General features: G+C 42.2%; 1 protein-coding gene across 12 annotated transcripts in view; it reads left to right on the forward strand.

Annotated features, from left to right (window-relative positions):
• cacna1g (calcium channel, voltage-dependent, T type, alpha 1G subunit) overlaps nucleotides 1-12,728 on the forward strand; it is a 231,939-nt gene that overhangs the window by 32,415 nt on the left and 186,796 nt on the right. For all 12 annotated transcript variants that reach the window (XM_031312182.2, XM_031312188.2, XM_031312189.2 and 9 more), the window contains exon 3: nucleotides 9,071-9,168. In XM_031312182.2, the coding sequence (XP_031168042.1) occupies nucleotides 9,071-9,168 (98 nt within the window). The remainder of the gene's footprint in view (nucleotides 1-9,070; nucleotides 9,169-12,728) is intronic.

Here is a 12,728-nt window from a genome sequence, read left to right on the forward strand (position 1 = left end):
TCTTAAAACTGAACTTCTTAGCTGTAAAATGAGAAAGTTTGTGACCAAGTCGAGCCAAAACCAACCACTGCCCACCGGCCTACCGGCCGGAGCAAGCTTTCCCATTTTACAGCTAAACAGTACACTAAGGCAACATTTGCATTGCTAGGTTTAAGTTTTTAAGCCGAGTTTTGAACTAAAAGCGAAATCCGTGCACACTAGTGTTTTTAGCTCCAGTAGAAGAACTAATCTCCGTTTAAACTAACACGCCCAAACCGCATATCTTATCAACTTTCTTGTATACCGGGCATGCGCGTACCGGGGTAAACAGGAGGCAGATTGTATACTCTGCCCGTTATTGGTAGTAGCCATGGTAACGTTAGTAGCTTAATCTCAGAGAACGAAACGTCACAACCGATAAGTTGGAGTCAGTGTCGGTGTTGCTAAATGTCTCCGTTTGCGGCCATTGAGATTGCAACACAACCTTGTAGATTCCAAACCAAAAAGGGCTCTGAAGTGTTTTCAAATTTCTCCGGTTTAGACGCTCTGAAATACCAGAGCAGTGCTAATGCGAGGTGTAAACGTAGCAAAAGTTATTCGTTTTTAAACCAAAACGTAGCAATGTAAATGTAGCCTAAGATATGTTTCTGAATAGGCAATGCATTGCAACAGAACCTTGATACATATTGTATTTGATCAGCGCTGCCTAGTGTTTAACAGTTTGACAGCAGTTCAGGAGGAGTCATTGGCACTGCTTTAGAGACTCCTCGTCTCTGATTGGTTGTTTTCCTTATGCCATTAACAGCACCAGGAGGAGAGAGAGGAATGTGACAACAAGTTATTTTTTTATAATCTTTACCAATAGCTTTAAAGAGCACTTAGCTAAATCACAAGTTTGTGTTTTTTGAATGATTGCAAGTGGCCAAGGTATCAGCGGGATACCAAGCTCAGCAGTTATCAAACAATAAGATGCATTGTATTGTTTGATAAGAGAAAGAAAGTCCCTAAGGCACATTCACAAGGAAACTGGTTTGTTAAGTTTGATTATGTTTGACCTGGGAACATTTGGGACTACTTTATATTGCAGGAAAGACGCAGTCACATTTTGCAAGCATTTTGTGTTTACATAGTTTGCTAGAATTACAAAATAATAACTTTCCTGGAGGGAATGATACCGCATTAAGCATATAACTTTATTGCTGTCTTTTTCTTATGTTTTTATTCGTTTTAAGCTAACTTACTCATTGCCCATCAGACTTTTAACAGAACGTGGAAAAGGATGCAACCACGGGGTCTAGTAGTTAGATTTCCCATGTGAGCATGCCGACTCTGAAGTGTCCATGAGCAACACACTTAATGCCAATGTAGGAGTGCGGTTCTGGAGCTAAGACCTCTGACTTTTCTGCTTGGGGCCAAGAAGAAGGAGAATTCCCTCACAGTGTGCGATTGTTTTAAGGGAAAGAGAGATATTCAGTAATCAGCCATGACTGTGAAGAAAAAGTTGGTTAACATTTGGGTTAGATAAGCAGCAGAGTGGGTTGATGGCAGAACGTGTTGCTGATGAAAGGCTTTCAATCTGATTCAGCATGAAAACACTCCATCTGTCTGTTCTCTGTGGTTTTTCCTCTCTCCACTTCTCCTTAATGATACTCAGGCAGTCACTTTAATATTATCAGACTCTCATCATTAGCTGGTGTTCATGCAGTGACATGAATTGGACGTGTTGATTTAAGGAGACCTATTACACGTTTCTGTCATTCCTGTCATTTCATGCCAGTGTTACAATGTTGGATGTTGATGTTAAACATGGCCAAAGCTTAAAATAATAAGGTGAACATATTTAACCCTTGTGTTTTCCTTGGGTCAAATTTGACCCGTTTTCAAAGTTTTTTATAAAAGATATATGGGTTTCTTTCAACCAAATCTTAACTATTAGTCAAATAATTCATAATTTCTGCTTTTTTTTAACTCAAACATTAGGTATAATGTTATATACATTAGGTTTCTTGAACATTAACTTTTTTTTTTAAAAAGCGTTGAAAACATTGAAAAAAACTTTTAAAAAAGCGTCAAAAGCAATTGAAATGCCCACTCCGGTTTCAATTATTTGTTCTACTCTCGGCTCCGAGCCGGTTTTATATATATGGTCATCTGCTCCAGGCAGGCACTACTGCAGTGTTTAGGCTACATACCCTGCCAGTAGCTACATGCTAAGTCGGGGAAAGCTGTAATCTCAACATCTGCAATGTTGTTAATTTCTCCCCAATTTAGGATCACATTCCTGCTGGAACATGTCAGATTGTGTATTATTTGGTTTAGAAGCCTATATTGGCGATTTATGATTCAGCTATATATTCCGGACTGTACATAGGCAGACAGCAGAGCACAGGTGCGGAGACTCCGGAGATCTGGAAACGCTGACCAATCAGAGCAGACTGGGTTTTTTATCGGGAGGGGGGCTTAAAGAGACAGTCGCTCCAACAGAGCGTCTCAGGCGGAGGGTGAATGTGTGTTGTTACATAAAGGTATGAGTTATTTTTATGGAGCACACACTGTAGCAATTGCACTTCAACAATACTACACACACACACACACACACACACACACACACACACACACACAAAGAGCTATCCATCACTCACAATTAATTTGCTGACGGACACCTAGTGTGACAGCTTGTCACTGATGTGGAGGCGAATAGAATGCTAACAATGTTGTGTGACTAAAGGTCTTTTAGCGGAGAGGACAGATGACTGGTTAGTTCATAATGAGTGATAAGTGACAAGACCGATTATGATGGAGGAATGTGCAGCTACAGTGGTAAAGCGGTATAGTCCAATAATCTAATAACAAAGCCATTACCTAATGTAATAATAACAGTGGGGTTAAACAGGTGAAGCAGCCCTTTGACTGTGGATCAATCCAATAACTGCTACATAAATGCATTTCTCAATATTTATTATTATGATTCAATATTTCATGGATATGTGATTTCAATCCAGGATGTCAGTGTGTTGTATACAAATGTTTAATATGGTCAAAGAGCTCCAAGCACACTTCAAAATTTGATCTAGTTCTGTAAGAAGCAATCTTGACCAACAAATATATCTTTCTCACTATGGTTTGCACATTTTGGAATTACAGTAAAGCAGCAGTGGGTAGAATACAATAAAACGCCAACATATGAAGTAGAGTGAAACCTCTCCCTCTCCCCTCTGTCACACAGGCAATGCATGTGCAAACCAGCCAATAGGAACGCTCTAAATCTCTCTCTCTCTCTCTCTCTCTCTCTCTCTCTGAAATGACCCGTGATTGACCAAAGTCTCCCGTCATGGCTAGATTATCTAAGCCTGACAACAGAGCCAAGAGGAGGTGCAGATTTTTCTCTCAGACCCTGTGAACTAACAATATGCTAAAATATTATTATTTTTGGGCAACAACGCCAAAAATATAGTGCCTACCACAGCTTTAAAGGTCCCATATTATGCTCATTTTCAGGTTCATACTTGTAATTGGGGTTCTACTAGAACATGTTAACAAAAAAAAACCCATCATTTTTCTCATACTGTGTGTCTTGATATACCTGTATTCACCCCTGTACTAGATACACAGAGTAGCCTATTAAGCTATTGTTTGTTCTTTTTTGGCCCTTTTAAGGCAGATCTCCAAGTCCAGGGGTGTGGCTACATGTTAGGGGGCGGCTCAGTATCAAGTGTAGACCACATATTGTACATTTTATGTAAAACGGATGATTTTGGTTTGTCATATAAGGCTGACTTCTTGTTGCCAGCAGGGGGCACTATGACTATGCTTCAGTATTGACATGTACAGTAGATGTCCTCAGGCCTGGACCCTTGTCAATCATGAGAAATTTCGGGCAGATTGACCAAAGTACACTCGAGTTACAACAACTATCTCGTTCACCACTAAACGCTCAAAATATCAAATTTTTCACCAGTCCTGATGCATGTGCACATTTTGGTGAGTTTTCGATAGGGCCTTCGCCAGCCAACGTTAGTCGGTGCTTGGGCCCTAATGAGAGTAGAGTTGCAGGCCAAAATACTAAAATAATCTCTGTTATTTTTTGAGCTCTCAAATTGTCGAAAACGTGTTTTTCTTTCCAGCCTTGATTATGCTAGGCTAGCAATTTCTCCCTTCCTAACGCTATGCCACGCTAAACATCTGGGACCTATCTCTGTATCAAATTCACATCAATCCTCTTACTCTGTGCAACAAACTATATAAATAGCCATGTAATTAACAGCCCTCTACATGGAATGATTAATGGGTATAGCAGTGGATGTGTATCAAGTTAGTTTTACGCATATTTTGCCACCATGATACTAAAAACATCATGGGGTACCCAAAGCCATTTGTCAACTTGCTGTGCAGTGAGAATGCCCCAGCTCTCCTCATTAGTTATTCAGCAAAGGTATTTCCAACATTATTTAACACATATTTTCTTCCCTGATAAAACAAACTCCATAGCCTCAAATCGAGCATGAAAACTGAGGCGACTCTATCAAAACGGGTCAATTCCATTTGTCTTTCCTCAGTCTATCCATCATGATTTGCATTAAAATACAAAGATGGAAACCCGGCCAGGGAAATGATGAATGAATATACACTGGTGAGTTATCTTTTATATTTGTATACTCTTGCCTTTTGGTCCAACTATCAGTCATCCATTCCTTCTCATCCATCCGTCAGATATAGGACTGGTGGCTACTCAACAGTCTAATGGTGCAGTAGCTGCAGGAAGACAGATGGGTGGACTGACCGAGATGGACAGACGGATAGATACAGACAGAAAGGCAGACAGATAAAGGTTAGGTGAGGACAGGGCGGGTTAAACATCGGACACTGTTCTACATTCCTCAACTTCCTAGCATACTTTTCCTAGTACAGCTCTTTCTGGGTGGCATTGGGTCTCGTGTGTATGTGTTCCAAGCTACTGTGGTCTTTGTTTTGGAGGAGATGTAGCTGAAAAGCTGTGTGTATACCATCCTTCATGTGTCTGGCTGCTTTGGCACAAACACACACATTCACCCTCTGCGATAAGAGAGGACGAGCTAAGAAGCTAAACGCCCAGAGGAGTGTGTGTTTGTGTGCGTGTCCTTTGGTGCTTTTTATTGCATGACTTAAACAGTATGATTCTCATTATATTCTTCTGCGAGTTTGTCCTTGTAAGGATCTCTCTATATCAAGATATAAGAGTGTGTATGACAAGATGTAAAACTGTTTTTCATTCTTCGACTCCATCCCGCTGTGTAGATCTGCTCTGTGGGCGTCAGTTTGGGAATTCTCCTCACGCAAACTCCCTCCAGGGTTGGGCCTCCCCCCGTCCTCTCCGGCTTCTCATTTCTTAGTCCTCCTCCGCTGGTTGCCCTTCCCTGTATCAGCATTGTCAACACTGGCATGGACTCTGACGAAAACAGTGCACGACTTCCTGTCGTTTCCATCGTTTGTTTGATACACACCATTTCTCCTCGGTTGTTTTCTTCATTCCAGATGAGGGGAGATGGGTCAGTTTTCACTGAGCACACCAAACTTCATCTGGCTCCCATCAGGGGAAGCAAGTGTTTTTGCATGGACTATTTTTCAACAGACATCATTCATCATCCGCTTTTAAGTTTGTTTATGCAACTCTGTCTGACGAAGAATTACCCTAATATTTGTATTATATTGCTCTGGGGATTTATGCATGTCTATGACACTCAAACATGACTTTTCCCATTGGTATCCTGATAATGGTACAATACATTTCCCATAGGGGCTTTTACTATTCAGAACTGGAATCATGGTGACTTTATTGTATATTCTCCATCTCATACAGCCTGATAATCACACTGAATTGCCATGTTGCAGTCACATCATTTGTCAGTCTGACATGGTGGGTATATAAGCCATTTTCTATTTGGAAGAGTTTGTTATTTTGACCTAACTTATTTGTCTTGTCGACATCATGGAAGACAGTGACAACAAATAATAATATTGTAATAAATACAATAGTGGCTCGGCCCTTAAAGTGCATGTGCTTGGTTTTTTGCATTTAATGGTCCCATATCATGCTCATTTTCAGGTTCATACTTGCATTTTTACTTTACTGTTAATAGAAAATGTTTACATGCTTTAATGTTCAAAAAACATTTTTATCATACAGACCGTATGATAAAAATGGTTTTGTCTGAATATACCTGTATTCACCCTCTGTCTGAAATGCTCAGTTTTGGCACCTGTCTCTTTAAAGCTTGTTTTATACTTTTGCGTAAAATCCACGGCATTGCTACGTACATAGGTACATGGAGACACAAATCTACTCCGGACCCTACGCCGTAGCCTGACGTGCACCTTTCGAAAAATGTAACGATGTGCGTCGCTCGGTCGTGGCTTGGTAGCGTTGCATTTCCCCCGACTCATTTACTGGTTCTCCTTCTCCATAAACAACATGAAATCAAGGAGAGGGTTAACTTTTCCTGCTACATTTTTCCCACCGTGGTCAGAAAGCACAGGGGAGACACTTTGTTTCTCTCACTATGACTCTAGAGTCGGTACTCGCTCCGAAGCTAATCGCCGTCACTCTCTTACTTTCTCCTCGCTCTATCACCCACTCCCCACACACACACACACATGCCGGCTCAACGCACACACCAACGCGCAAGTATAAACATCAGGCCACTTCCGTAGGCTAAAAGCTCTGCGTGGAGCCTCCGCAGAACTGGAAATCAAGCTTTAGCCCCCCTTTCGAAAAAGCCCAGTCTGCTCTGCTTGGTCAGCTTTTCCGGGTCTTCTCCATCTGTCAGCTCTCTGAATCTCTGGACCGTCATTGCAGCCAGGGAATGAAGGTAACGGCACTGTAGTGACATTTACTACCTATATATAGTATAGTTGTGACATCACAACTGTCCGTAAGTCCTGACGGCTCATTTAAAGGCACAGTTTCTGAATACACAACTAGATCTATAAAGTTGTGGCACCAAAAACAGACTGAAATAAAAATAATGGACAAAGTTTCCGGGCCTGCAAAGTAAAGCCAATGTGGAAGTGCCTTAAACCTGCATTCTGTCAAATTTCCAGCAGGGGATGACTCCACTGGTTGCAAAAAAAAGTGTGTTTCTATAGAAGTCTATGGAAAATGACCCTACCTCTCATTTGATTTATTACCTCAATAAACATTTCCATAATGAGTTTATTGTCTTACTCGCTACAGTAGTTTCAAGTCTTCTTTAAAACAGCATGATGGGCGCCCGGATGGCTCAGTTGGTAGAGCGGGCGCCCATGTATAGAGGTTTGCTCCTCGACACAGTGGGCCTGGGTTTGACTCTGGCCTGCGGCCCTTTGCTGCATGTCATTCTCCCTCTCTCTCCCCTTTCATGTCTTCAGCTGTCCTATTGAAATAAAAGCGTAAAATGCCCCAAAAAATAATCTTAATTTTTGGGTGTTGTCTGTTTTATCTTAAACTTTTTCCCTCGTGCTGTGTCTTTTCACATCAGAGATAATTGGAACATTTGAGTCGCATAAAATTGTCTTTTTCAGTGTTCTGCCAACCAAGCTAGCTAGCAACTAGTAGCATTAGCTTGTAAATGTGCTGATTTTCTGAACTGGTTTACATACAGATGAATGGTGGCAGTACCAGGTCTGCGTTTACCAGCAGGTAAATTTCCACTGGATGAGTCGCTTCAGAAGGGTTAAACATCTGGAGCGTTAAGCTTAGCGCAGCGCCATTGCAACCATAAACTCCAAAAGTTGCAAGTCACTCTTTCATAAAAGTGCCACTTGATTCCTTTTGACCTGAATGTCCACGGCGGCCATTACAGAACATTACACAGCAGCCGCTGTTCCCAGGGACTACCAGATACCGTGTCTCAGCTGGTGATGGGATGGCGTCTTGCCGTTCTGTTAACTGTTTACTCATTTACCTTTGTAAATGAGTAAACAGTCTCTGTAGCTCACAGGCCATCTGTCAAGTTCAGGGTACTGTGTGTGTGTGTGTGTGTGTGTGCGTGTGTGTGCGTGTGTGTGTGTGTGTGTGTATGTGTGTGACAAACCAGAAAAAGCTTGTACTGGGACATCTCAAACACACACTTTAATTAAGGGAGTTTCTTGCACTTCAGGTGACCAACAGGCACACACATGCACACGCACGCACGCACGCACACACACACACACACACACACACACACACACACAGACCGTCCGACATGTGTTGCAAATTTGTCCGACAGACAGACTTGGAGCCGGTGCGAGGAGGGAATTCCTTCATCTGCACGCCCCTTTAAGCTGCACATGTGCTCAGCATCTGCTCCACGCACGCACACACACACACACACACACACACACACACACACACACACACGGAGAGAGAGTGAGTGGGAGACGAGATGACGATAAACTCTGATCAAGAAGAAAATAAATGTCAAGCATTCCACAGTTTCTCTTTGCTAGCGCTGTCCTTCTAACCTCCCATCACAGCCAGAAAGAGCCTCTAAAGAGCTGCTGGAGAGTGTTAAGAGGGTGCCGTCCCAAGGCTACAAGCGGACTTGATCTGATGCTGTTCTTTTATGTACCGTGGATGCCACATTATCTTCTCAATGATGAGTGATTCACCCGCTCTTGATGTCTTCTAAAAGGGGATACTGTATGCTGTCCGTGCCTTTGAAGGTTGATTGTGCGAGGGTGCATGTGAATATATGAGTGTTTGTCAGGCATGCAAACATTGCGTGTAGGCTGCGCTCCATATACAAGCACAAACACACGCACTGCAGTTTAAGTGTTTTTCTAACTCGCTGGTCCGTTAGCTGTAGTTGGAATGAAAGCATATTGTTTGCCAGAACACATGTACTGCAGCCATCTCTAAAGGCAAGAATGTAAATGGGATTCAGGACATTAGAGGATTAATTACCACTTGAGAGAGTGGGAGAGCATGTAATACATGCAATATATAATTGGCTACATAATATTGCCTTTACATTTTCTGTGTTTTTATTCCCAGATGATAAAGCAGGCTCTGCAGTGTGAGCTGTGATAGCAATTACAGTATTTTGGTTTTGTTATCGCTGTACTTACACATCTTTCTCTCCACATGTTGCAGGATGTTGGAGTACTCCCTCAACTTGCAGAACGTCAGTTTTTCAGCGGTGAGGACGGTTCGCGTGCTGAGACCTCTGAGAGCCATCAACCGAGTGCCAAGTGAGTGCAGACCTAACTGGCCTCTCACACAGCTCCTTAACCAGACTCTGGATCCCAGAACACTCACAAAATCACAACACTTGTGGCTTCCTCTGGAGACAAATACATTTCTTTGATCGTAAACTAAAGCCAGGCTGCTAAAGATACGGACACTGTGTAGAACCTTTAGGCTGACCATTGCCTTACGCCAGTGTGAGAAGTCTCGCATTGCCAGATCTCCACAGCGCTGTGGAGGAAGATTTGGCTACACCCCAGATGCATTCTGTAACAGGAGAATAAAATGCTCTGGGTTGTTTACATTTCTTTTAACCTTTCACAATTGTCTTCGGATGCAGCAACAATGGCTTTGCAAAATGGTCGCGGGAAGGAACTTGTTTTGGTGGAACATTTGCACCGCGCAGATGCCACATAAAATATTAAATGAAGATAACTGTTCACACAATACAGTCACTTGAGCTATACAAATTAGCTGGACACATGGTTACGTAATTTGCTCTTACCAGTGTATCGCCGTGTGTACTTCCGTACTTCCATACTTCCATAGCAATCCCACCAATCAGTCCCAAAATGTCCCAGTTAGAGAGTAAATGGCATAAACATATGCTTTATAAATCATTCACCCAAAGAACCAAGCAGGCCTGCCTTGTTGCACGATCTAATTTCTTTTCAAAACTTTCCATTTTCAGCGTGCAGCTTGCTAGCTCGAAGTTTGAGAACAGCAACACACAGAGAGCGTAATGAGGGGGAAATATACTTCCGTTGATCCAGGCTACATTGTGAGCGACGTCAGTACAAGTTTGGGGGGATAACAAAGACAATCTGGTAGTGTGTGAGGCCCAGATGTTTAATCTCTTACTCTGCACAACAAATGCAAATGTTTGGTGTGTAAGATTTAAATCTGATCCAGTCTTGATGTCTTCCTATAGTGTAAGCCACTTAGCTGGCAGCCTTGATGTTTCAAAACTGCTTTGTTTTCATCATCAAAATGGACAAAGGCTTAGTCATCCGACATCATATTATTTATATAGTGGATCAAAGGACAGGAGTTGCCCGAGCTAATCTGTGTGCTACACACTCAATCTGGACTGAATTGCATTTTAATCCGGAGCAGACCACTTATTACACAATGTGAGGATATATTTTCTGGTATGTGAGCATTGGTAGTGTGATGGAACTTAACCACATAGTTATTAGTGGTTGTACGCGTACAGTGTGTGACATCGGTTGCAGACTGCGAGACTACTTCACTGTGTGTGTGTCCATGCCCCTTGTCAGTTTCCGTATATGTGCATCCACTTTGGCCCAATCACAAGACATAATAGCCGTGTTTCCATTCACATATTTTGGGGGCATCTTGAAGTATTGCATTAGAAAAGCTGTAGGAAATTTGATACAACTTCCTCAAAACAGTTGAAATGCCTTTGCTGAATAAGTTCTTAGGTAGCAAACATTTAACTGACATGACTGACCAGCTGTTTACACTGTCGGGGTCTTCCCGGAGATTAGCCTAAATTTATTTAGCTTCGTCTCTGGACAGAAACATGGCCAATACTAGCTAACATGAATGAACAATTAAGACTTGCCCAATTGAACAAAATTCCTGGAGACCTCTCTCTATTTTTCTCTCAGAGACGGGTAAGATGGTCAAGGCGACTTGTTTTGTTTTCAGTTAGCAGCCCCTACTTATTCTACTCTGTTAAGAACAGGTGTGGGGGGAAAAACGTTTTGACCAAAAACGTTTTTTTTCATCTGTGAAAACAGGTGAATAATATTACCTGCCAAACCTTTTTTTGTGAAAAAAAAAAAAAACTTTGAAAAATGATCCCTGGCAAAACTTTGGTTGGACCTGTTCTTGATTCCTAAACCCAGACGGAAAAAAACTAGTTAGATCAGACATAGAAACTACATCACTAGAAAAAAAAATCTCACTACTTTCCTCTCAGGGCTTCCGTATACACCTATAAGACACGGTATTGAAAAAAAGTCTTATTGTCAGAAGCTCACTGTCTTTACACTTTGTTCCTAGTTAAATAAAATACTTGCCTCAGTTTTAGCCAAAAAGATCTTGTGAACTGGCAAAACCATCACAGTGACAGGTGGCAGTAAAAAGTGACGTGTCTCTTGGCTTTCATGTGCACAAACTGACTTCTGCAATAGTTAGACCTTATGGCCCTGACACACCAATCCGATAATCGGCCGTCGGACAGTCTGGCGAGGTCAGTGACTCGAGTCTGTTCGGTGTGTTCTGTGCCGTCGTCTGTCGGAGGAGCTGTCGGCCTTCATTTTGGCCGACCTGACATGCTTGGTCGGAGGGTGGGCAGTCGGACTCACTCCACCAATCTGATTGGTGGAGTGCTAACCCGGAAATAACGAGCAGGATGAGTGACGAACGCCTCTCAAAACTGACCTTTGTCGATCTGAAATGAAGACAGATTCAGCAAATGTATGGCCTATTTCTCGCTTAAAATGTTTTCAGAAAAAAGTTTCAGTGAACTATTTTCGTAAAATACGAGATCGCCATTATTATCAGCTGGAGAAGCCAGACCCACGTGCCGCCTTGTCATTTCCGGTTAAAAAATTTTGTATTACGTCTCGCGCACGCGCAGAACTTACGCTAAAGACGGCGTTGCTTCGGTGTGTTCTGAGGCACTTTTTGGACTTCGGGGAGCCGACTGATCAGTCCGACTGCCTTTTCTGCCGACGGTCAGCCGTCAGGTTGGTGTGTCAGGGGCTTTAAATATCAGAGTATTAACATCTTATTCAGACATTCACATCTTGCCATGAAAGAGCCCATATTTGTATCCTTACATACTAAGTCAGTGCAGAAATTAAAACAGAAGTCATAGTTTTTACATTCATAAAGGCTTATCTAAAAGCTGAAACTTTGTAATAAGTTATCACAATGACCAGTCAGTCATATCTTGCTTCTAATAATTAATCGGGCTTGGTTTCAGGAAATTTAGCTGTATGAATTTACCTTATCTTAACATATTGGACCTTTGCTCCGCTGTCGTGCTAGCTGTATGAATTTAACTTATCTTAACATATTGGACTTCCGCTCCGCTGTCATGCTACTTTATATAACTGCCGATCATGCAGGTGGATTGAATTCCTACACAGCAGTGGAATGTAGGTCAGGGACAAGCCGATCCACAGTTGGTATGCTGCTTAGACTGTTTCTCTGTGTTTTGGCTTTCCCCAGCCAGACATCTTTGGACTCAGACAGATTTATATGCAATTTCCCAACTGCACGATTCGTATGAAAGGACTGCAGTGCATAGCTACACTCGCATACGCGGACTATCACTCACTCCCTCATTGCGACCCAAACACACAACTCCCTGATTCACTAGCTCCATCTGTCATCCTCCCTCTCCCTTTCTTCTACACACTCACATATTATACAACCCCCCCCCGCTCAAAAAAGTTCCATATTCCACTCCCCTTTTCTTCCATCAGTCTCCATTAGAGTTTAATTAGCACAGATTGAATTTTCCAGTGCACACATTGTTTAAATAAATCATAACCATTTTATACCCACCCAGCAGTCCATTCTGTGT

The sequence above is a fragment of the Sander lucioperca genome, chromosome 22, assembly GCF_008315115.2.
Source record: "Sander lucioperca isolate FBNREF2018 chromosome 22, SLUC_FBN_1.2, whole genome shotgun sequence".
NCBI classification, from domain to species: domain Eukaryota; kingdom Metazoa; phylum Chordata; class Actinopteri; order Perciformes; family Percidae; genus Sander; species Sander lucioperca.